General features: G+C 45.5%; 1 protein-coding gene across 1 annotated transcript in view; it reads left to right on the top strand.

Moving 5' to 3' along the window:
• Positions 1–26,702, top strand: part of ATP8A1 (ATPase phospholipid transporting 8A1) — a gene marked incomplete at its 5' end in the record, with an annotated part of 249,508 nt that overhangs the window by 195,029 nt on the left and 27,777 nt on the right. Inside the window, 3 exons of the mRNA XM_065405013.1 lie at positions 5,146–5,207; positions 15,506–15,562; positions 16,133–16,240. Coding sequence (XP_065261085.1) covers positions 5,146–5,207; positions 15,506–15,562; positions 16,133–16,240 — 227 coding nt within the window. The remainder of the gene's footprint in view (positions 1–5,145; positions 5,208–15,505; positions 15,563–16,132; positions 16,241–26,702) is intronic.

Consider the following 26,702-nt stretch of genomic DNA (forward strand, 5'->3'; position numbering starts at 1 on the left):
ACATCTTTCCTGAAATGTGGTGCCCAGAACTGGACACAATACTCCAACTGAGGTCTAATCAGCACAGAGTAGAGCAGAAGAATTACTTCTTGTGCCTTCCTTACTACTATTCTGCTAATACATCCCAGAATGATGTTTGCTTTTTTTGCAACAGTATTACACCGTTGACTCATATTTAGCTTGTGATCCACTATGATCCCCCAGATCCCTTTCCGCAATACTCCTTCCTAGGCAGTCATTTCCCATTTTGTATGTGTGCAACTGATTGTACTTTCCTAAGTGGAGTACTTTGCATTTGTCCTTATCAAATTTCATCCTATTTACTTCAGTCCAATTCTCCAGTTTATCCAGATCATTTTGAATTTTACTCCTATTCTCCAAAGCACTTGCAACTCTTCCCGGCTTGGTATCATCCACAAACTTTATAAGTGTACTCTCTATGCCATTATATAAATCATTCATGAAGATATTAAACAGAACCAGACCCAGAACTGATCCCTGTGGGCAGAGCCGTCCCTTAGCTACGGCGAATCGGTGTGACCGCCCCGGGCCCTGCACTTTGGGGAGGGCCATGCTTCGAATGGTGAGGAGGCAGGCTGGGAGGTGACGCGGGCGGGTGAGCGGGGTGAGGAGGCGAACAGGGAGGCAAGCAGCAGGCGGGTGGGCAGGGTGATGAAGAGCCCCACACACACACACCAGAACTTCCCCCTCCCCTCAGCGCCTCCCGCCCTCCTGCGGGCCCCGCCAATCAGTGCCTCCCCCTCCCTCTCAGCGCCTACCACCTGCCACAGATCAGATGTTTTGCGGCATTAGGAGGCACTGGGGGGGGGGGAGGGGAGAGGAGCGAGGGAGCAGCACGCTGGGGACTGGGCGGAGCCAGGGGGAGCACCCCCTGGCAGATTAGAAACTCGGCACCTATGTCCCAGGCCCCACACACCCCTAAGGACGGCCCTGCCTGTGGGACCCCACTTGATATTCCCTTTCAGCGTGACTGTGAACCACTGATTATTGTCTGGGAATGGTTTTCCAACCAGTTATGCACCCACCTTATAGTAACTCCTTCTAGGCTGTATTTCCTAGTTTAGTTATGAGTAGGTCATGCAAGACAGTATCAAAAGCCACACTAAAGTCAAGAAATACCTTATATACAAGATATTATCTTGTTACCTGCTTGTAGAATGCCTCACCACTTACTCTTCCTCATTTTGTGGTCTGGAATAGACGACCACCATAACATCACGACTATTCTTGTCCCTTTTTATCCTCACCCAGAGACTCTAAGTAGATCTGCCGCTCACTTGCTCTTGAATCTGAGCAAGTGTATACATTCTTGACATACCGCGCAAATCCTCCTCTTGTTTTCCCATACCTATCCTTCTGGAACAAGCTATATCCCTCAATGCTGGTACTCTAATCATGGTAGTTGTCCCACCAAGTCACTATAATGCCAATTAAGTCATAGTTTTCTTCATATCTTGTAGTTCATCCTGCTTATTCCCTATACTTCTTGCATTGGTATACAGGCATCAAAGATATTTTGCAGACTGCCCTGTTGTTTTTCTTCTTGCCTTTGTAATTCAGTTGTGGTTTCTAGTCCCTTTTCCAGAATTTAGCCCCTTTCCCTTCTCTTCATTACTTGAGCTTAGATGTGCTTTGGCCTGATTTTTGCCACCATCCCCCATAAGATCTAATTTAAAGCTCTCATCAAGTTATCCAGACGATGTCCAAAGATGCTCTTCCCAGTATTTGATAGATGGAGCCCATCTCAACAAAGTAATCCTTTTTCCTGGAACATCAGCTCATTATCGATTAAGCCAAAGCTCTCTCGCCAATGCCACCTGGGTAGCCAGGCATTTACTTCCACAATTTGATGGTCCCTTCTCAGACCTTTTCCTTCAATAGGGAGGATGGACAAGAACACCACTTGAGCCCCAAATTCTTTTATCCTTCTTCCCAGAACCATGTTGTCCTGCAGTGATCCGTACAAGGTCACTCTTGGTGGTATCATTGATTCCTATGTGGATAAGTAGGAACTGGTAGTGGTCTAAGGGCTTAATGTGTCTTGGCAGACTCTCAATAACATCCTAAATTCTAGCTCTGGGCAAGCAGCACTGTTTTTGGGATTCCTGGTCCAGGCAGCAGATAGAGTCATCCATCTCCCTTAGGAGGAATCCCCGACCACCATCACTCTTCTCCTCCTCTTGGGAGTGGTGGTCATGGAATCCCATCCCTAGGACAACGCATCCCATGCCTTCCAGTCAACAGGGTCACCTTCTGATTTCTTCCCTCAGATGACTCTTCCAAGGCATTCTTAGCAGTAGTACCTGTGCTGAGAGTCTGAAAGCGGTTGCTTAGATCTATCTGTGTTAGGGGTATATTGGTGGTTCTTCTTGTGGAGGTCACACTCTGCCAGTTTTCTTCCTTGTTCTTCAGTCCCCTCTGTATTGCCCTCTCTGATTCTTCAGCAAGCTGTATCCACAATACCAAATCCTAACTTCTATCCAGGAAGTCGTCATTTTCTCTGATGCAATGCAGGGTCAATACTTGGGTCTCCAGTCCTTTAATCTTTTCTTCCAGTATGGAAACCAGCTTGCACTCATACAGATGAAGTCGCTTCTGTCCTCTGGTAGAAAGACAAACATGGCACATCGTGTGCAGGTCACAACAGCTGTTCCCTCACTGTCCATATTTTCTTCCTTTTTAATGTATCAAGAGCCTCTTCTCTTCAGTTGATGTATTTACTGTTCCCAGAAGGCTGAAAGGCAAAAAATCTTTGGGCTCTCCCCCTACACAAACTTCCAAGCAAACTCCCTCTATTTGCGTCTACTCCATCTGTGCACCTCTCTTGGTCATCTGTATATCTAGTGTTGAAGCAGGCAGGAACATCCACATCTATAGCTTTTGTGGCAGCAACATATATCATGTCAGCAAGTAGTAATAGCCCCAATCCCTCTGTCAGGTTTTTTTCAATATGCAGTGTAGTTGTAGCTGTGTCAGTACCAGTTTTTTCACTGTCGACCAACAGAAGAGCTGTCACTAACAGCAGCTATTGCAGTGGTCACTAAACAACCTGAAGGCTGATTAAGCTTTGGGATTTCCTGTTTTCCTAAAATAAGGTTTTTGTCATAATTTTGTAATTATGCCAGTAAAAAAGTAATTTTATGATTCTTGAGTATGACACTGCTGACATCCCAGTATCCTGATGAACCGTTAGTGATTTCTTTTTTTTGAAGGGGAGAGACAGAAGCACTTCTGATGCATGATAAAACTAATTTCTGTTCCAGCCTTTTGTAAAAGGAATATAAAGGGATAACAAGTAAAATGTTTAAATTCACAAACAGTGGAATAATGAAATTAATCAACAGAATATCAATAAACCTAATGCAAGGCAAGGTAGCAAAAAGTGGATTGTGCAGTATACTTTCTACTACAGACTGTGACTACCTGCCTGTTGAGTTCTGTATCTTTCTCATGCTCTCAACCCAAACTGACTAAAGAGGAAAAGAGCTCCCCTCTCTTTTTTTCCTCTGACTTGGCCATTATTTCCTTCCTTACTGCAACCCAAATTTTCCTCCTTTTTCTTCCCCTTTCTCACCACCTGTCTCCTTTTTCTTTCAGGTATCTCATCCCACTCCTTTTTTGTGTCCCCTCCTTGCTTCATAAAAAAACTATTAAAATTATTACATACAGTAGTGCTTCCTTTCCATTGCTAAAGTGATTGGGATCTGTACAACATAATAAACTTTATGGTTTGGTTGCAGTACTCAGCATCAACTGCACTGCAGTATAGGATATGCTTCTATATTGAACGTACACAAATTTTAGTGAGCACCAATACATCCCATTTAGGATGAGGAGTCCACTCAGAGTTGCTTCAGTCAATTTGGTCTTTCCAGGCACAACAACACCTAAGTATTCTGGAGACTACAATTATCCTACATACTAAGATCCTTCAGAGAACTGTGATCTTAAAAGCTGGTACTGCTGGAAGTAGACAATCAAGTATGTTCTGTATAAACAAGTGTGAAGGCACTGCTTCAAAATTCATGTTTCAGGAAGCCTTGCAAATGTGTTTTTATATACACAAAAACAACAAGGAGTCTGGTGGCACCTTAAAGACTAACAGATTTATTTGGGCATAAGCTTTTGTGGGTAAAAACCTCACTTCTTCAGATGTATACATCTTGTATACATCTTGTATACATCTGAAGAAGTGAGGTTTTTACCCACGAAAGCTTATGCCCAAATAAATCTGTTAGTCTTTAAGGTGCCACCAGACTCCTTGTTGTTTTTGTAGATACAGACTAACATGGCTACCCCCGATACTTTATATACACAGATACTTATGTTTGTGTATGAGGTAGTACACCTATACCCCGATATAACGCGACCCGATATAACACAAATTCGGATATAACGTGGTAAAGCAGCGCTCCGGGGGGGGCCTGTGCGCTCCGGGGGATCAAAGCAAGTTCAATATAATGCAGTTTCACCTATAACGCGGTAAGATTTTTTGGCTCCCGAGGACAGCGTTATATCGGGGTAAAGGTGTGTATATATAAGTTAGTGTATATAAGATGTGTATATCCACACACAAACTTGTATACAAACACATTAAATACACAAAATCACAGAACTGTCCAATTTTGGCCAGCTCAAATAACAAACATCCCAAAAAAGAATTAAAATGCTAAGGGAGAAGAGTTGGCTATCCCTATTCCAGAAACATGTTTGCTTAGATAGATAGATAGGCAGGCAGACAGACAGTATCATGTCCAAAAATATGTATACTTCATATATGCCTTGAGGGAAGTTATTGTGTTTGTAAATTCTGTGATTAAAAAATATATTTAGCTTTTATAGGAAGCTATTGTTTCTTACATAATTTATAGCTGGAAAGTTCTGGAGAGCTACGGCATTAATAATTGCTCTCCCTGCTCTGACCAGTCACTGGTCACCATTACTAAAGATGACTAAAAGGCATTCATTTCAGGAAATTCTGCCTTGTCTTGTGTTGAGAGCACCAGACCCAGTACCCAACAGAAAGAGTCCTGTTAGACTATACCTTTACAAAAACAGAATTACAGGGAATATCCCATAAATAAACCTTTTTTTAAAAAATCATCATTCTTTTTTTTCCTGCAGGTACTGTATTTGGCAATGGTAAAACTTCAGACTATCTGCTCTTGGGAAACATTGTTTACACTGTAAGTCTTGCTGCCGTTGTCTGGTGTTCTATTAGCTGGTTATTTTTTCTAGTCTCTTTCTCTTTTAACTTTGCTTCTTCTTCATTCCATATATGTATACTTAATAATGATATATTAAATGCCTATATTTTAAATAGATGTTTCTAATATTATTTATACTTTTTCTTTCTTTGTGTCAACTCTTCCATGTAAAAAACAATGTGGTGTCTTGAGAATAAATGGACAAATTGGATGATCCTATGAGGTGCATAATTTGCAGACTCTGGTTCTCTGCCAGCAAGCTCACAAAATAAGGGAGAAAGGATAGGCCTGTTTGCCCTTTTTACAGGGTGCTATCCTTTGTGCAAAGGAAAGAATGAGGATTGTAATTTCCTGGCATTTTCCATGGTGCACGTAAATCCCTGGGGGACAGACCCCAGCTGATTCAGCAGTGAAATTGGTTTAGGGCCCTGTGTGCACACAACTCTCTCTTCCTCCTCTTAATCTTGGAGAAGATAGTGCCCCGTGAGTCAAGGCCAGTATCAAGGACTTGCTAGATGCTCCCCATGGAGGCATCTAAGTTGTCAGAAGTAACCAGAAACCTAACTCACTCACCAGTTACTTTCTTTTTGTTTATTAATTACGGTTTGTTCTTTTCTTTAGTTTTCTATCCCCTGTAATAGGTAATGGACACAGCCGATGCCTCTTCTGCAGCCCAGCATCTCCCACAATTCTGGATATCTGGGCTGCTCTTCTCACTCTGCAGCGCACTGAAGGCTGATCAGCATTTTGGCATTGCACGCTGTGGCCTTGTCCCCTCCACTCCCACCAGAATCTCTGCCTCCACAGCAGCAGACAGTTTGGCTGCTTCAATTGCTCCTGCCTTCACATTTATTTATTTTTTTAAATGTCTGCCCCATTCTTGGGCATGAGGAGCAGTGTTCTTCCGTTTCAGCAGTCCTCCTCCTTCAGGGGTTGGTTAACTGTCTGGGAGTATAACCCACCCTCAGCCTCCTCTGCAATATCTATCTCCCTGCCAGCTCCTCTGCCCCTATGCAGGTATGGCAGAACTGCCAAGAAAGCACTGGTTCAAATCCAAGTCATGATCTATATATGAGGCATCCTTCCCAGGATTGGCAGACAACGAGTTGTGCCTAGCCTGCACCCATCCAACAAACCCTAAAGTCCATTATGTCCCAGGGCTATGAGTCAAACAGGCAGGTAGAGTTCTCTACCCATCAAGGCAGCCATGATTCAGCAGAGGAATAATGGATCGGGAATCCCAGTGCAGAGCAGGGCGAAGTTCCAAAAGCAAAGGAGGACCCTGACCACTCAACTTGGGGAGTAAGTTCCAAGGGCCTCTACAGAACAAAGAAAGATTTGCAGGTTCTCCCTGCCCCAAGTCTTAAAGTGAGTCCTGTAAAAGGCCTCACCATAGCACAGCAGAACCTCCACACTCCCAAAGCATGCAAAAAGAGTTAAATCAAAAAAGGCAGAAAAGGGAAAAAGCTCAAAATATTCAGGAGCTAAAAGTCCTTCGACTCTTCTTCCTCCTCTTCCCCCTCATCCACTGAGGATGGTGAGCTATTGGACTCCAAGTCCGATCAGGATTGGGGAAAAATACAGCAAAGATTTTTTGCCCCTATGAGAAGTTCTAGACTAGGTGCAATAAGGTTGTCTCCATGATTCAAATCCAACCTGAACAGGCTCCTGAGAGTAAGTCTTAGAGTGAATTTCTCCCCTCAAAATCCTCCACTGCCGCTGTGATACCCCTTCAGTCCTCCTTCCTGCTTTACAAGAGCATCTCTCTCGTGGCTGGAAGAGCTTAAAGTCCATAAGGACAGAGATTACCCTGACTCTTTCTATTTTAAAGAAAGTCACCCCTAGCAACAGTATTAGATGCAATGAGGTTCTCAGCCCAAGCCATGGCTTCCAGCACAGTAACCAGGTGCCACTGAGCTTTGATCCTGGAAAGTGGATATTTACTCTAAGCAGGTCCTCTGCTTAGCCAAGTTTACAGGCTGCCTCCTCTTTGGAGAAAAGCTGGATAAGGTGGTGGCTGACAGTGTGGCAAAATCCAGACGGTCTCTCCTTTGTTCACTCAGTGTCCTCAGGAGAGAATATAGACCAACCTTCAGACAGAGGCACTCCTTTTGCCCTTCATCCTCACAGAGATACCAGCACAGGCACAACAGATTCTCCAAAGGAAAATAACTGAATCAGGGTTTGGGAGAAAAGTCCAGAGAAGTCTGAACCCTCACCAATCCACTTTGTCACAGGTCACATAGGCCTCCACACAGAGCTGAAGCTGGGGGTAGAATTTCCCATTTCCTAAAGGAATGGTTTTCATTGATTACAAACAAGTGGATCAGGGAGATAGTGAGCTAGGGATACTTCCTCAAGCTGCAGGCTCCATCCCATTCATTCTTCATCCAGGTGCCAGTTTCCAGAGACCCTTCAAAACACAATCTGGTCCAGAACAAAATATCTCATCTTCTGGATATGAGAGTGATAAAGTGTGTTCCCACAAAAGAAAGGTTCTCTGGATTCTATTCTATCTTCTTCATCATTCAGAAGTTCACAGGAAGGCGGGGGAGGTGGGGTTGGTATCAGAGCCATACTCAAATTCAAAAGGGTTAACAAATGGATGAAGAAAATGAAGTTTTGAATGGAGACGCTGGCCTCTCTGGCGTCATCCCTGTCCTGGGAGGAATACTTGACCTCAGTGCATCTAGAAGACACATATCTCCATATCCCCATCAAATTGTGCCACCACAGACTTCTGAGGTTCACCTACCGCAGGAGACATTATCAGTACCGAACACTCCTGTTCAGCCTGTCCATGGCCTCCAGGGTTTTTAGAAAGATGGTGTTGGTGATTATAGCCAGACTCAGGTTAAAGGGAACTTTCCTGTACTCCTTCCTATACAAACATCCTGATCAGAGCTCCATTGCAACCAGCAGCGCACAGAGCCACGCCTCAGATGCTGAATCTTCTACAGGAGCACGGCTTCATCATCAATGTTAAGAGAAGTTCCTTGATTCCATCCACCAGAATAACCCACCTGAGAGAGGAGTTAGATATCATCATAGCAAAGTTCTACCCATCGTTAGAAAGATTATAGAAAATCCAGGAGTTTATCATCCTGCTCTGGAGCCGCAAAAGGCCTAACATAGCACTGTGTTTCCAAATACTAGGCCTCCTGGTGTCATGTGTAAAAATCATTCCATGGGTCAGTCACCCAGCAGACATCTTCAAGCCTTCATCCCAAAAGTGTGGGACCACTTCCCAGAACACATGAAAGATCAAGTATGAGTTATGACACACATGTTCAACTCCCCACAATGGTGATCAGCCCACAACAATGTCTGCAAAGGCATGCCCATCTGCCTTCCAGATCCTCTAGCTCTCACAACTGATGCCTGCCTAAGGGGCTGGGGAGCTCATTTGGAGATCAGATCAACCCAGGATCTCTGGAACCCAGAGGAAAAGACTCACAGCCTTGTAGAGCTCAGAGCAGTCAAACTGGCTCTGCAACTGTTCCAGTCCATCCTAGCAGGGAACCATGTCCTAGTTCAATCAGACAGTATAATTATGGTTGCATATTTAAACAATGAAGGGGGAACAAGGAATCTGGCACTACAAGTGGAAATAATGAGGTGGGTGGAGCAGTTTCTCCTTTCCCTCAGAGTGATCTACATAAAATAGGGTCTGACTGGTTCAGGGTCAACAACTCTGAGTGGTGCCTGAATCAGGCGGTTTTCAGTCTCATTTTTCGGATGTTCAACCTACCTTTGACTGGCCTGTTTGCAAATCATATTGAACACAAAGATGCCAAAATACTTCACAAGGAAGGTAGACCCCAGATTTTTGGGGACAGATGCCTTATCTCTAAGATATTATGTTTTAGTTACGGGTATTTTTAGTAAAAGTAATGGACAGGTAACGGGCAGTAAACAAAAATTCACAGCCCATGACCTGTCCATGACTTTTACTATATACCCCGACTAAAACTGCGGGGAGGCAGCTCGGGCGGGGGTCCCCCAAGGGGGGGAGGGAGGGTCGCCGCCAGGGGGCCGCCACAGGTGCTGTGCGGGGCGGTTGGCAGGGCTGGGGTCAGGTTCCCTACCTGGCTCCTGGGAAGCGGCGATCTCCAGCTACTAGCTCCACATGCTGCCTCCACTCCGCCCCAAACCCCGGTTCTGCAGCTCCCATTGGCTGGGATCTGCGGCCAATGGGAGCTGTGGGGGCAGTGCCTACGGGCGAAGGAGCTGAGGGAGGGGATTTCCTGTCACCCTTCTGGAGAGCCCCCCCAGGTAAGCACTGCCCCGCACCTCAATCCCCAGTCCTGATCCCCCACACACCCAAATTCCTGCTGCTGGGAGGCAGGGGGGTCGAGATTGGGGCTGCCCGAGCTGCTCAGGCGGCTCCCGGGCCAGCTGCATGGGCTGCTGCAAAAGTCACGGAAAGTCACAGAATCCGTGACTTCCGTGACAAACATGGAGCTTTTCTTATCACACAGTTGGCTGCAGGGCCTACTTCAGTGTTTCCACCCTTTCCGCTACTGGGGAAGGTGGTCCAGAAAATAAAACAAGAATAGATTACTATAATTCTGATAACTCATTAGCCAAGAAGATTTTGACTCTCAGATGAGATAGATCTGAACCTGGAGCCTCCACTCAAACTTCTGTGAAGACCAGACATTCTCTTGCAAAGTCCTATTCTTCATCCTGATCTGAACCGGCTTCAACTATCAGCCTGGCTGTTCAGATGGAAGCACTAGAGGGTCTCAGTCTGTTGTCCAGACTTATTAAGACCATGCTTTTGTCTATGAAAGTTATGGACACTAAAAGTGTGCTCTTCTGTGTGGTCCAGATTCAACAACTAGTGCCAAAGCACAATGCAAATCCCAGAAATCCAGGGATTCCAACCATTCTGGACTTTCTCCAAGAAGGCATAGACAGAGCCTTTCAGCCCAGTACCATTGCACATCAGGTGTCTGCTCTTTACTACTGTGCTATTTGCAGGGTCCTTGGGCTCCTTGGCAGACAATGTACAGGTAGCCAGATTCCTTTGAGCAGTCTGATTAGTCAGACCAGCGGTCAGGCCACTCTTTCCAAAATATAATCTAATGCTGGTTTTGAGGGGCTGGACAAGCCATCTCTTAGAGCCTTTGACTTCAGTGTTGGCATTTTATTTTTCTATTAAGATTTGTTTCTCAATAGCTGTCAGACCTGGCAGCTTTATCTATACAGCAGCCTTAGTGTGTGTTCCACAAGGACAAGCTAGTGCTCAGGACACCAGAATCCTTTCTTCCTAAGGTAGATTCCTCCATCCACACTTCTCAAGAGGTTGTGCTTCCTTCATTCAGTCCAAAAACCAAATTTTCCGACTGAAAAGATTTGGCACATCTCAGATGTCAGAAGAGTATTGAAAATATATCTCAAGTGTACAGAATCAACAAGATCAGGCCCTCTATTTGTGTCCTTCCATCCAAAATGTCAGGAACTCAGACCTTCCAAGTCCTTCACTGCTATCTGGATTAGATGATGTATTGTCATAGCCTACAAATCATCAGAGGTTCATGTTCCAGAAGGAATCAAGGCAAACTCCATGACATCCCTAGCAAACTTATGAGCTGAATAAGCAAGTTTGTCCACATCAGAAATTTGCAAAGCAGCATCTTGATCTACAGCTAACACCTTTATTAAGCACTATAAGGTGGATTTTCTGTCTTCAGCAGAGGTCTCCTTTGGCAGGAAGGTGCTGCATCTGGTGGCCCAGAAATAAGTCTTCTGAGCAAAGAGGGGGGTACTTCCTTGTTTCCTTTCCTATCAAACTTTTTTCATAACCCTCCCTATATCTGTTCACTTCTTGTTACTTCCCAGATGTCCATAATTGTAGGAGACACTGGGCTGCAGAATGGAAAATTTCTTACCAATAATTTCCTTTGTGCTAGCAGCATCTCCGACAATTCTACCAACCCTATATGGCTCATGAGCCAAAGGTCAGATACTAAGTGACATCATTACCATATGAGCGTCTTTCTTGGTCTAATGTACATAGTTATTTCATTACCTCTGGAATATTTGTTAGTGATTTTATACAAGTTTTACAGCTTTGGAAAAGCTTGCAGCGAATGGGAGCAGAGTGGGCATGGCCAGAGCATGCAGTGGTGAAACAGTGATCAATCTCCGGTGAGCTATGGAGTAAGGAGAGCAGCCCAGACATGCAGAATTGTGGGAGACTGAACAGGAACACTAAGGGAGAGCCACATCCCAGATAAGTGCTTGGTGTGCTAGTCCTTCTCAGCCTGGACTTGCAAGTCTAGGGATGTGCAGCTCAACATCTACTAGAGCAATTCATGTGGTTCACTTTGGACCCAACGGCAACAGTTAGGACTAGAGTGAGACCAGATAAACCAGCATTGACCAGCACTCCCTCAAACTCTCTCTGTACTCTGGGAGCAGTGAAAAGAAGGTGAAGAGGATACTGGCGGAGTCAGTGCTGATGACTGCTTTGGCACCAATTACCTCAGCATCAACAGCCCCATCACTAGTAGTTCTGGCACTGACAATTCAGGCTTCTGTACCAACTGCCCGAATCAGCTCATGCAGCAAAGCCAGCACCTGAAACCACTCGTAAATGGGATAGAGACCCACATAGCCAGTCTGAGCATAAGCATAGCTCCTAGACCGAGGGGAGCTTCTGGAGAGAGAACACAGAACACCACTCTAAGGGCAAAATCTGTTAAGCAGTCAAGACTACCACCACAGATCCTCATACCAATGCCCATGATGGAGCAAAGCAAGGACCTCAAATATTCTGCAGAGGCATCCATACCACCCAGGAGACCTTCTCAGTATTGAAGAGTTGCCCAGCACTGGAGTTGGTACCAACCCAGTTCCATCCCTTGGGATAATCTTTCAATAAGAAGATATATGCCTCCTCCCCATTGTCAACATATTACTTCTCACCAGCATCAAGCAGAGATCCCTCTTCCCCTGCCATCAGAGAATGAACCCAAAGAGGGTATCAGGGATTTCCTATTCAGAGCAGTGCCCCAGCTGGTGCAAATATGGCACTGGGCTGGCAACATCTTATTCCTGGGTCTGGCAGCCGGAATATCATCAACAGAAGAACCTAGGTACCCCCAGGGATGCCTATATTCCACCTCCTTAACTAATCAAGCCTCAAATGCAACATCATAGTCCTTAACTTCTGTCAAGGTCAAATAGCGAAATCCTTTTGCTATTGGAGTTGTGTAACTGTGACAGCTGCTGTCCTGGCTGATCCAGTGGGAAATGAACTGGGGGCCTCCAGAGCAAAAAGCAAGAGCTGTTACAGCTGGAGTGAAGGCTCTCTAGCTGGACCTGTAACAGACCCATATGCTTTGCCGATCGGTCACAGAAGGAGACCTATAACACAAACTTACCAGTGGATTACAGTACCATGTAGCAGCTGTTCCTTTGGTTAACAGAAAACTTGATTCCTTTTACCAAGTTTCCAGGGAACTTTTCTTTATTCCAAAAAAGGCCTAGGATTTCTGAAATTAAAGAAGTGTCTCGGAAGAATAAAGTTCAACAGTTCCAATGGGTGGCAATCATTACTATTACTTGTTTAATAAACTAACTTTCCTGGCTACATCAATATCTGTGGTAATTTCAAATGGGATCTTATATTCCTATCCAGGCAGGCAAAAAAAAACCACCTCCACAACTTTTAAACATATTCTTAAATTAACTTGACTTCTGTGGTGCTAAAAAGTCTACACAACGTGTTTTTGGAGCAGACTCCATTAACATGAGGGGCTGTTCCAAAGCCCATTGAAGTCAATGGAAAAGATTCCCTTTGACTTCAGTGGGCTTTGCATCAGCTCCTAAATGAGCAACAGAGATAACAGGATCTCATTAGCCTACTGGGTGCAATGAAGTTCAAAGTTTTTTAGGTTAAAGATCACAAGGGAAATCTAAATTAAAAATTGTACATATATTAAAGATTCTGAATTGAACAGGTTGGTTATACCAATTACAAAAACATGAAATCACCGTTGTCCGGCTTGTCCTCGTCCGTCCCTCCATGAACACAAGTCGATGCCACACCATTCTGTTTTGTTGTGAGCATGTTCTTTCCATTTCTGGCCAAAGAGTTTTGTCATGGGATCAGCCCAGTGCATTTTCAGTCTGCCCAGTGGTCACTTTTGGTCTCTGGGGATCCAGTCACTGATGCGGACTATTGTCTTGCCTGCGGACTACATGACCCACCCATCACCGCTTTGCATCGTACATCGCCTGCACCACATCAGTCACCTCTGTACACCTTCTGGTCTCCTCATTCAGTATATGATCACAGAGTGATATCTTACACATTCGCCTTTCCATTGCTCTCTGGGTGACAGCGAATTTTTGTTCCTCTGCTTTCATCGTTAACCAGATTTCCGCTCTGTATATCATTGCTGGCAGAACAGTGGAGTTAAACAGTTCCTTCCTTTTCTTCATGGGTAATTCATCATCCATCAGAGACATCTTTATTTTGTTGAAACTTGCCCACCCTGCATTTTTCCTCCTACTGCATTCCCGTTCGAATGAGTTGTCTCTGTTCAGCTGCCGAACTGAGGGGATGTGGTCAATTGTTGAATACCCTGAGTGGAAACCAGCTTGTTCTCTGCTTTTGTACATTTCAAGATCCTTCTTAATCCGATAGAGTATGAAACGGATGAAGATTTTATACGCTTGTGAGAGGAGTGTGATCGGATGGTAGTTGCTCACTTCTTCTGGATCACCTTGCTTCATCAATAGTACTGTTTTTGATTTCTTCCAGGCATCTGGAACATGCTTGCTATTGATGTGTAGATGGTGAACCATTGTGCCAATGCTTTGAAAAGAGTATCTTCCCGTGCTTTGAGATATTCCGGCCAAATATCGTCCACTCCGGGCTCGTCCATCTCTTTATATTACGAACTGCGTAGTCAATTTCTTCCACATAACGTCAGGAACTTCTTCTATAGCCTGCTGTCTTGACAGTGTATGCTGTACATTGACATGCAAGGAGTAGAGATCATTGTAGAATTTTGTACATATTTCATTCCTCTTGCTCCTTTCCATTGTCCTTTCACCATTTTCATCTTTCAGAGCTGCTGGGATAACCTGTTTCAGTCTAACAGCTCTTCCTACCTTCTTCAGACTCTCATTCTTTTCAGCCTCCTTTCTCAATTTCTTCTTTCTGAAGTCTTCCTAGTCGTCTTTGATCTTCACGCAAATTTCTTTGCATAGTGTTCTGTATTCTTCGCCCATTTTTCCTTCTAATTTCATGTGTGCCCTCCTCGCCATCTGATTCATAGTTTCCTCACTGATCCTCTGCTTGCATCCCAGCATTTTCAATGCCGTTGCTTTCTTAGCTGCTGAGATTATCTGCAAGATAAACTCTTCATAGTTCTCATTGATGTCCTTGTTGACCTTATACTCGAGGTCCATTTCAACAAAGAGGCATTTGCATAGGAAATGAGTGAAGTGCCATTTTTGCTTTAGTTTCTAGCTTCTCTTGACTCGGTCTTCGTAGGCATTGTCAACGCATAGTTTTGAGCGCAAAATACGATGGTCTGAGCCTGTGCAAATGATTCGTTCTCCTATTGTCGCTACATCATTGAAGATTCTTCTGGTATCTGTCAATACATAATCAATCTGATTCAGTGTGACTCCATATGGGCTTTTCCATGTCCACTGCCGACGTTGTTCTTTTTGAAATATCGTGTTCATTATGTGGAGCTGGTTTGCCTCTGCGAATGCAACCAAACGTGCTCCGCGATCATTTCTTACATCTTTACTGAATTTTCCCATGTACTTTTCATTCTCACACTCCTTTCCACCTATTATTGCATTGAAGTCCTCTTGTATGATTGTGTAGATGGATCTTTTCTGCATTGCCTCCTCCAGCTCTTCCTAGAAATGTTCCATTTCTTCGTCTTCCACTTGCTGCATGGGAGCATACACCTGAATAATTTTAATCATTCATTCATTCATTATTTCATGTTTTTAAGAACAATTAAAAAAACATGAAATAATGAATGAAATAGTAATAATATAAAAAAGGAATGAAAGTCATGTTTTATAAGTTTTAAGATACCGTATGCATGATTGCTATTTAATGGGTCATAAACTGTATAATAATGCACATGATTTTTTTCATGTGCATTACCATTAAATGTTAAACATAAGCCCTTTGTGGGTCCTTTTATTTTGAATTCCTGTGTTCCATTAATACTCTGAAGACAATCAGACTTATTAAAGAAAAATAACAGATTTCTCTCCTTTTTTAATAGTTTGTGGTGATAACAGTGTGTTTAAAAGCTGGATTAGAGACTTCATATTGGACCTTGGTAAGAAAATGCTTATTATTCATGCTCTCAAGTACACAATAGAAATATGTGATAGATTAAATTTCCTTATTACATTATTATTAATTGCCACTAATCATTATTACATTTATCACTCAAATTATGCTATGCACTTTACAGTATCAAGTAAAGATACAGTGTATGCCTCAAAGATCTTTTATATACTCTGAAATGACAAAATATTGTGGGTCAAAAACAAATGAAAAGCAATGAAGAGGAGGGACTTAGGACAAGGATTAAAATAATATCACATGGTTATGCAGTAAAGCACAAGTTGGATGTTCTCACTAAGCTGTATGGGAATGTTTTTAATTTACTTTTGAAAATAAGTATTATCTTGCTACAACTAAAGGGGCAGTAGTAGTTTTACCATTTGCTTAGCAGACACAGAGTTGGGCCAATGCTGGACACTTTTGAAAATCCCATTTGTCAGAATTGCACTGTAAACTTCCAAGGAAAAAGACCATCTTTCTTAAAGTGTTCTGTATAGCACTGAACTCATAGTAGGGACTGAATAAATATTAAATATGTTTTGATTGTTCTGTTTTTCAGTTTAGCCATATAGCAATATGGGGAAGCATTGCACTTTGGGTAGTGTTTTTTGGAGTCTACTCATCCTTGTGGCCTGTCATTCCTATGGCACCTGACATGTCCGGGGAGGTAATGTGTGTCTTTTAACTAATCTCCAAATCTCTGCATAAAATGTAGTTGAAATGCTCATTTAGGGTTTGATCTTTATTGGATTGCACTGTTTGCCGCAGGGACAGGAGAAAATTGTGAGGATTTTTCCCAATATTTGAGAGAATTTTTGAACACTGACATAGTGTATTGGGCAGGCTTCTCACATATCTATAGATTTATCTAAGTCTAATTGCTCTGTTATTATTGTCTTGTTAAAGGAACATAGGTTTGTACACTTTTATAAAAATTAGTTCAACAGCAGCAGAAAAGGGTTCTCTATGTGACTACATCACACAGCAAAGTGGGAGACCAATACCTAACCTAGCTGTAAAATTGATAGTACAGTAAAGGCTGTTTTATCCAGCATGTTGGGAGCATAGGGGGTGCTGGTAAGTGAAAAATGCCAATTAACTAAGAGGGAGGGAGTTTGGGTTCAGGAGGGGTGCAGGGCTGGCGGTTGGGGCGTGGAAGGGGGTGCGGGGTGCAGGCTCTGGGAGGGAATTTGGGTGCGGGCAGGGGCCTGGGGCAGAGAATTGGGGCTTGGGATGCCAGATCCAGGGGACGCTCACCTCAGGCGGCTCCTAGCAAGCAGCGACCTGTCCCGGCTGCTCCTAGGCGGAGGTGCGGCAGGCGGCTCTGCACACTTCCCCAACCCATCCCGAGCACTGGCTGTGCAGCTCCCATTGGCCGGGAACCATGGCCAATGAGAGCTGTGGTGGTGGCGCCTGCAAGCGGAGGCAGCGCACAGAGCTGCCTGCCGCACCTCCGCCTAAGAGCAGCTGGGACAAGTCACCAACTCAAGGGGGTATTGTAGGCTGGGAGCACAAAAAGTACGTGGCCATTTCACTCCTCTGCAAAGAGTGCAACATGCTTTTTCTGTGTCCAATCTTCTTTGAAGAGGCTAGTACCGCTATGAGCATGAACTTTTTCTCAAGGAAGTGTAATTTATCACACAGCTGTGCATTTTGGATAGCCCTACTACTAATTCCACAAGTCCAGTGTTATGCCAGGGTAGGGTGACCAGATAGCAAGTGTGAAAAATGGGGGCGGGGGTAATAAGTGCCTATATAAGACAAAGCCCCAATATCAGGACTGTCCCTATAAAATCGGGATATCTGGTCACACTATGCCAGGGTAAAATTTTTATTTTCTGGAAAGATTGCGATAAAATTTTGGATGATGCAAAATGTTGAGGCAGATGAAGCATTTGGGAGATAGCACTTCTGTTTTTGGAAACCTATCCCTACTGAAAAATGTTCCAAACTTTTTGGCTCATAATAATTCCAAAGCAGCTTGATCTACAAACCCACATTTATTTTATTTAATTTGTTGTAATGAAACATGGTTCCTTTACTTGTTTAGAGTGGGATTAATAAGGTAATTATTTTGTTATTAAAATCAGTTTGTATATACATCAGAAAACCTGCAGTGTTCCTAAGTCCACACATTGCTTTTCTAAGGGCTGGTCTACACTAACCCCCCCACTTCGGACTAAGGTACGCAAATTCAGCTACGTTAATAACGTAGCTGAATTCGAAGTACCTTAGTCCGAAGTTACCGCGGTCCAGACGCGGCAGGAAGGCTCCCTCGTCGATGCTGCGTACTCCGCTCGCCGAGCTGGAGTACCAGCGTCGAAGGCGAGCACTTCCGGGATCGATCCGGGGCACTTCCGGGATCGATCCGGGATCGATTTATCGCGTCTTAACCAGACGCGATAAATCGAACTCAGAAAACCGATTGCTTACATCCGGACCCGGATGTAAGTGAAGACGTACCCTAAGAGCTTAGGAAATTTGTACCAGCTAAATGCTAGATTCCTGAACTGCTCATAAGTAAAGTTTTCATTTTAGGAAGTCATCCATCGGATTTCTCAACTTGTTGTCTATGGCCAAAGCCAGTCCCATCCAGCTGACAGTGTAGGCGCAGATCAAAATCATGGCACTGTTGTATTAATTTAGATGGACTATGTGGACCCAAAGAGTTAAAGGTGTTAACAGGACTCTGAAACGGTCCAAAATTTAAAAAAATTAAACAAGTTTTGGGGTTTGGTATACAGAGACCTCAGCCTACTTAGTGCTATGGCAAACACATAATTAAAAATATTTTAACCCTTTATTAAAGATGGGTAGGGGAGGAAAAAAACAGTTAAAGCTTTTGAAATGTTTAAAGTATTAAGTAAGGCTTTCATTTCAACAACATCCCTTAGTCCCTTTCCCTTTTGCTGGACAGAGTCTTTAGAAGGAAAAAAAGGCATGTTTGACAGTCTCTTAGGCCTGGTCTACACTAGGAGATCATGTCGAATTTAGCAGCATTAAATCGAATTAACCCTGCACCCGTCCACAGAACGAAGCTATTTAGTTCGACATAGATGTCTCTTTAAATCGATTTCTGTACTCCTCCCCGACGAGGGGAGTAGCGCTAAATTCGACATGGCCATGTCGAATTTGGGTAGGTGTGGATGGAATTCGACGCTAATAGCTCCGGGAGCTATCCTACAGTGCACCACTCTGTTGACGCTCTGGACAGCAGTCCAAGCTCGGATGCTCTGACCAGCCACACAGGAAATGGCCCGGGAAAATTTGAATTCCTTTTCCTGTCTGGCCAGTTTGAATCTTACTTCCTGTTTGGACATCGTGGCGAGCTCAGCAGCCCTGGCAACGATGCAGAGCTCTCCAGCAGAGGTGACCATGCAATCGCAGAATAGAAAGAGGGCCCCAGCATGGACTGATCGGGAAGTCTTGGATCTGATCGCTGTGTGGGGCGATGAGTCCGTGCTTTCGGAGCTGCGATCAAAAAAACGGAATGCGAAGATCTACGAGAAGCTCTCCAAAGCCATGACGGAGAGAGGATACAGCCAGGATGCAACGCAGTGCCGCGTGAAAATCAAGTACCTGAGCCAAGGCTACCAGAAGACCAAAGCGGCAAACGGACGCTCCGGATCCCAGCCCCAGACATGCCGTACGAGGCACTGCATTGCATTCTAGGTGCGGCCGCCACCACTACCCCACTAGTGACCGTGGACTCTGACGATGGGGTATTGTCTACGGCCGCTTCCTCGGAGATGTTCGCGGACGGGGAAGATGAGGAAGGAGATGAGGAGGACGAGGCAGTCGACAGCGCTTACAACGCTAATTTCCCCGACAGCCAGGATCTCTTCATCACCCTCACGGAGATCCCCTACCAACCCTCCCAAGGTGTTAACCGTGACCCTGAATCAGGGGAAGGATCAGTCGGTAAGTGTTTTAAACATGTAAACATTTATTTGGAACAGAACAGGAATGGAATATTAACAATGGGTTTTTCATGATTACTTTGCCCTAGGCGCTTAACTTTTTAGTCCTTGCCAGTGTAAGTACTGCAAAAGTATCTCACAATGTCCGGTTTCTCATGATTAGTTTGCCCTAGGCGCTCTACTTTTTAGTCCTTGCCAGTGCAGCTACTGGAAGATTAGGTCAATATGTCCGGGGATAGAACTGAAATCCTCCTGGGACATCTCCACGAAGCTCTCCTGGAGGTAATTTGAAAGCCTTTGCATCAGGTTCCTGGGGAGAGCGGCCTTATTGCATCCTCCATGGTAGGAAACTTTTCCGCGCCAGGCTATCAGCAGGTACTCTGGGATCAGTGCCTCGCACAGCATGGCCACATACGGCCCTGGTTTTTGCTGGCATTCACGCAGCATGCAGTCTTTCTCGGTGTCCGAAATCCTCATCAGAGTGATATCACTCATGGTGACCTGCTTTAAATTAGGGGAATGTTAGTATTGGGACTGATTGCCTGTTCCTTTACATAAGTGTAACTGGCGGTTTACAAAAATGTATCTTTGTGAGGAATTCACTCCCTTTTTCCCATCCCACAGCTGCGAGTGTCTCCCGACCTACCCCAGCATCCCCCTCCCAGAGGCTGGCGCAGATTAGGCGCCGTAAGAGAAGGACACGGGACGAGATGTTCTCCGAACTTATGGGCTGCTCCCGAGCCGAAGCGGCACAGCAGACCCAGTGGAGGGAGAGCATGTCGCAATACCAGCGATCACACAGCGAATGGGAGGACAGGTGGCGGCAGGAAGACCAGCAGGCGACTCAAACGCTGCTTGGACTAATGAGGGAGCAAACGGACACGCTCCGGCGCCTTGTAGATGTTCTGCAGGACCGGAGGCAGGAGGACAGAGCCCCGCTGCAGTCTATCTCTAACCGCCGTCCCCCGCCACAAAGTCCCATCCCCCCCTCACCCAAAGTCCCAAGAAGGAGGGGCGGCAGGGGCCGTGAAAACAGTCACTCCACCTCTGCAGACTGCTCAAGTACCAGACGGCTCTCACTCCCAAAGTTTTGATAAGTCCTTTCCTTCACTCCAAAAGCACCTCACCCAAGCCCCCGTCCCAGTGTCATCCCCTAACTGTGTAGTTGTTAATAAAAAATACGTTTCTGTTAATTACTGTTTCCGTCAGGTTCTTTTAGAGGAGAGTGTGTCTGAAGGGGGAAAAGGGGGTTGGTAATTGGAGAGGACAGTCACCTTTACCAGGGTACAGACACGGGGGCAGGTTCAGCAGCAGGTCACACACACATTGCAGTCACTAGGCACCTGGTCAGTCTGGGAGGTGGTTTTCATGTTATGTGTGGGGGGGCTATGTGAGTTTGTGGCGGGGGAGGGCGGTTACAGATCTTATGCACCGGTCCTTAGCCTGGATGACAGAGCCACGCAGCAGGGGATCTGTAACCGTCCTCCCCCGCCACCAAGTCACATAGCCCCCACACACAGAGTCCCGAAAAGGAGAGGTGGCAGGCTCCGTTGAAACAACCAGTCCACCACTGCGGACCGCTCTAGGAGCAGGAGCCTGTCATTCCTCGAGTTTAGAAGCGTCCTTTCCATCACTACACCCGCTCCCCACCACAGTCTGCGTCCCAGTTTCAACCCTTTACCACGAAACCCTTAATAAAGAAAACGGTCTTAATGAACAAAGTTCCATTTATTTTATTTTTTAAGGTGTGTTGGAAGGGGGGAAACGGGGTGAAGGGGGTATGTAACTGGAGAGTATAGTCAACATTAACTGGGTAAAGAAACGGTGGCAGGTTCAGCTTCTCTTTAAATAAAATCAATAGTCACAGGTTACCCTGCTCACTGTGGAACCTAGCTTTCAAAGCCTCCCGGATGCACAGCGCGTCCCGCTGGGCTCTTCTAATCGCCCGGCTGTCTGGCTGGGCGTAATCAGCAGCCAGGCGATGTGCCTCAACCTCCCACCCCACCATAAACGTCTTCCCCTTGCTCTCACAGAGATTGTGGAGCACACAGCAAGCTGCAATAACAGTGGGGATATTGGTTTCGCTGAGATCAGAGCGAGTCAGTAAGCTTCTCCATCTCCCCTTGAGACGTCCAAAAGCACACTCCACCACCATTCCGCACTTGCTCAGCTGGTAGTTGAAGAGTTCTTTTTCACTGTCCAGGGCGCCTGTATAGGGCTTCATGAGCCAAGGCATTAGCGGGTAGGTTGGGTCCCCAAGGATCACTATAGGCATCTCCACATCCCCAACAGTTATTTTGTGGTCCGGGAAGTAAATACCTTCCTGCAGCCGTCTAAACAGACCAGAGTTCCTGAAAACACGAGCGTCATGAACCTTGCCCGGCCATCCGACGTTGATGTTGGTAAAACGTCCCCTATGGTCCACCAGTGCTTGCAGCACCATTGAAAAGTAGCCCTTTCTGTTAATGTACTGGCTGGCCTGGTGCTCCGGTCCCAGGATAGGGATGTGAGTTCCATCTATAGCCCCACCGCAGTTTGGGAATCCCATCACGGCGAAGCCATCTATGATGACCTGCACGTTTCCAAGGGTCACTACCTTTGACAGCAGTAGCTCAACGATTGCGTTGGCTACTTGCATCACAGCAACCCCCACGGTACATTTGCCCACGCCAAAGTGGTTCGCGACTGACCGGTAGCTGTCTGGCGTTGCAAGCTTCCAGAGGGCTATGGCCACTCGCTTCTGGACAGTCAGGGCTGCTCGCATCCGGGTGTCCTTGCGCTTCAGGGCAGGGGACAGCAACTCACAAAGTTCAAGGAAAGTTCCCTTACGCATGCGAAAGTTTCGCAGCCACTGTGATTCATCCCAGACCTGCAGCACTATGCGGTCCCACCAGTCCGTGCTTGTTTCCCGGGCCCAGAATCGCCATTCCACAGCATCAACATGACCCATTGCCACCATGATGTCCACGGCGCGGGGTCCCGTGCTTTGCGAGAGGTCTGTGCCACTCTCAGACTTAATGTCCTCACTGCGCTGCCGTAGCCTCCTCGCCCGATTTCTTAGCATCTGCCTCTGAAAAAGGTGGATGATAAGGTGCGAGGTGTTGACAACGGCCATAACTGCAGCGATGGTCGCAGCGGGCTCCATGCTCGCAGTGCTGTGGCGTCCGCGCTGTCACTCACCAGAAAAGTGCGCAAACTGATTGCCCGCCGGCGCTTTCAGGGAGGGAGGGCGGGAGTGACGGTTGAATGACGACAGTTACCCAAAACCACCCTCCACACATTTTTTTCCCCAGCAGGCATTGGGAGCTCGACCCAGAATTCCAATGGGCAGCGGGGACTGCGGGAACTGTGGGATAGCTGCCCACAGTGCACCGCTTCCAATGTCAACGCTTGCCCCGTTAGTGTGGACTCACAAAGTCGAATTACTGTTCGTAGTGTGGATGCACACGTTCGACTTTGTAATATCGGTTCCACTAATTCAATTTAAGTAAAATCGAATTACTCTTGTAGTGCAGACATACCCTTAGATGGTAATAACTATACTTTTGGGGGGAAAGAGAAGAAGTTAGTTAAGATGGGCTAGAGCTGATGATGTTGCTGTTGTTAAAGTCTGATCCCTTTTCCTAGAAGACAAAACAAAATAAACACACACAAAAGGGGGAAGAGAAAAGGAAAGCAAAGATAGAAAATGCAGCTTCTGTCTCTGATGTTAACTCTCACTTGCAGTTTCAGCTGCTGGAGAAATTCAGGCACAGCACCTGGTCTTATCAGTCACTCAGAAACCAGGCAAACTTGTATTGGCATTGGGCTATTTAGCACATAGAATTTAGAGGCCTCTTTTTGGTCACAGACTTACAGCATTATTGGAGAATATACAGTCTTGGCCAACAAAGCCTTATGATGTCTTTATTAGACAGAAGGAAAAGGGAGAGACAGATAGGAACGAGAAATCATAAGGTGGGGAAAGAAAAGGACACACAAAGGGTACGTCTACACTTACCTCCGGGTCCGACGGCAGGCAATCGATGTTCTGGGATCGATTTATCGCGTCTTGTCTAGACGTGATAAATCGATCCCGGATCGATCCCGGAAGTGCTCGCCGTCGACGCCGGTACTCCAGCTCGGCGAGAGGAGTACGCGGCATCGACGGGGGAGCCTGCCTGCAGCGTCTGGACCCGCGGTAAGTTCGGACTAAGGTACTTCGAATTCAGCTACGTTATTAACGTAGCTGAATTTGCGTACCTTAGTCCGAAGTGGGGGGGTAGTGTGGACCAGGCCAAAGGGTGAGAGTATTAGAAAGTCTTACATCCAAGATGGTATTCAGGATTTATCCAGAGCCAGTGGAGATAGTAATATCATCTGGCTCCTGCTCTTAGCCTGGTCTGGTCAGAACATCTTTCTTCTTTCAGGATTAGGATGAAGCTGGTGAGGGTGGCAACCATGATGGTGAAGCTTATTCCTTCCCCTGCTCTTGTCTTTCAGTCAGCCAGTGTCACAGTCGCCTCCTTCTGTTCATCTATATTTTCCTCCCAACATCTCTTTTTTTTAAGAACCTCCAAAGGGGAGTGATGGGTGGAATAGCCTGTCTTCTCGTTATTTTGTCCACCAATTAGGCCTACTTTTCAACACACCAACTTTGGTTCACTGATTTTCGGTTCCACAGTTCTCTTGTTTACCAAGTATGATCTTAACACAATCCTTGAGTTGTATCAGTAGGCTTTTTTGTTTGGACTGTCTCACTTTTGTACTATTTCCCATCAACATTTGTTATTATAGGTTATTGTGACATTTTATGAACTTACACTCACTTTTTACAGTTGAGCTCACAATTTGGGTAAATTTTGTGGGCCCAGTTATCACAACAGCACGTCATTCCATCATAATCTGGACGCCGCCTTATTGACATAGTGGTTCCTGACAGGGTGGAATTCTGTAGACAAAATATATCCGAGTAGGTTGCTTGAGACCTCTTGACCTTGAAAAAGCCATTTAACAAAAATACTGTAGTTGTAGTTGGGGGACAAGATTGTGGTGTGGTGCAAACAAACATGTATGTCCATTTGCTTGCCCGCACAAATACTGGTTGACAACTTTCTTCACCTGACTGAGTCAAGCATAAAGATTAACTTAATCAACATACATTTGGCAGCTATTTCATGAATTAGTCAAAGGCAGATCGATGTTTCCACAGTCTCTTGTCCTCTGTTTTGTGTGGGGGCTTGAGCTAGTCAAAAAATAAGGATGTGATTTTCACAAAAAAATTTATGAAAATGGTCACTTCTTTTTTAGAAAATTTGAATTTCTAAATGAGTTTTACCAGCTGTACTCCTTACAAAGCTGATGAATACTTCTTTTGAGTGACTGAGTACCTATGAAGCTCAAGTTTTATTGAACATGGAAAGTCATTTTTCTAGTGGCAGAGACTTCAGTATGTAGAGTGATTTGGCTTCAGTCTGATTCACCATATACCAAGTTTTACAAGGAGAAAGTGGTGCTGCAGACTCATCCTAAAATTAGTTTCCAAGGTGATGACAGAGTTCCACTTTAATGAGCCTATTATCCTGCCAGTATTCTTCTCACACCCTCATTCTCATCCTGCTGAAGAGGTGCAGCTTCAGCCAAAGTTCTTTCACTGGTGATGATCATATGGGACTTACTAAAAGGTTCTTAGGGTGGCAGTTTAACACCAAGGTATCATATGACCACCAATGTGAAGAAGAGGAGGCTTGGTCTCCTACCTGCTGACACTTCTCTCAGGAACCAAAACACTGGAGCTGATTGAAAATTGGAGGGATAGGATGGGGAATTGTGAAAAATGTGTTCTTTGATTTTTCACCAAAAAAATTTGAATGTTTAAATTTTCAACCAGCTTTACAAAATATGTTTAGAGTTATAGTTGTTCTGTCTGCCTCACACTAGAACTGGGGATCCTGCATGGGGATATATTCAGAAAAAGCCAAATTACAAGGTAAGTAAAGAGTCCATTTTAATGGCTGGTCTTTAGCAGGTACAACTAACCTTAACACTTAAAACTTCTTGTGAGTTAATATGCTAACTATGACAACCAATTAAGACCTCATATTATATCTTAGTTTGTGGGATTTTGACATTTACATGAGATATTAAGAAACTTAGTTTTTCCACTCTTTGAAGTGTTTTATGATGTGTATGATAACTGCTGTGTGTATTTGGTTTGACAGCTGACAGACTGTTGTGTTCACACAAAAGTTCACACAGTAGAAGACACTTCCAATGGGAAAGTCCAAAATTCTTGGAATGGACTGGTCTTTTCTATATAGGTTTTGCACTCATCATCATAGCATCTGAGTGCCTTCCAGTAGTGCATTGAGCAATGTGACTAACATCTGTAAGAATGTTTTGTTCTTTTTCTCATCCTCTCCTCAGGGCGGGGTGGGGGGGATTGTGTGTGCAGTGAAGTGTTTTGGTAGGGGGGATTGTTTTGGTTTGTTTTTTATTACATATATGTTGCTGTGTGTTTATATTAGAGAAGGCAAGATCAAAGAACTGTACCTTGTACTTGGAGCTGAAAATGGTTAGGTTTGTGAATCCTTATTTCCTGTGAATCCAGGATGAAAAGTGGTTCCTGGCATTTTCCACCCTAATTTTTCTCACCCATGTGCGGAATGAATTTTGTTATGTGCACCAATATGGAGGTGATGTAGGACACATCAACTCCATATTGGTGCACATAACAAAATTCATGTGTCGGGGTGGGGCCGAGGGGTTCGGAGTGTGGGAGGGGGCTCAGGGCTGGGGCAGAGGGTTGAGTGCAGGGGATGAGGGCTCTGGGGTGGGGCCGGGGATGAGGGGATCAGGGCTGGGGCAGAGGGTTACGGTGGGGGGGAGGGGGAGGGCTCTGGCTGGGGGTGCGGGCTTTGGGGTGGGGCCAGGGATGAGGGGCAGAGGGTTGGGGTGCAGGGGGTGAGGGCTCCGGCTGGGGGGACAGGCTCTGGGGTGGGGCTGGGGATGAGGGGTTTGGGGTGCAGTGAGGCTCCTCCCCCCCCAGCTCTCTCTCCCCGCAGCAGCAGCACCTGGGCTGGGGGAAGAGGCGCCTCTCCCCTGGCTGCGGCAGGTCCTGGGCTGGGGCCATAGGATAGGCGCCTCTCCCCGGGCCACAGCAGGTCCAGGCCAGGCTGAGTCGGGGCCGGGGAGGGGCACCTGTCCCCTGGCCATGGCAGGGTCGGGCCA

Source organism: Emys orbicularis, chromosome 5 (assembly GCF_028017835.1).
Source record: "Emys orbicularis isolate rEmyOrb1 chromosome 5, rEmyOrb1.hap1, whole genome shotgun sequence".
In the NCBI taxonomy this organism is placed as follows: domain Eukaryota; kingdom Metazoa; phylum Chordata; order Testudines; family Emydidae; genus Emys; species Emys orbicularis.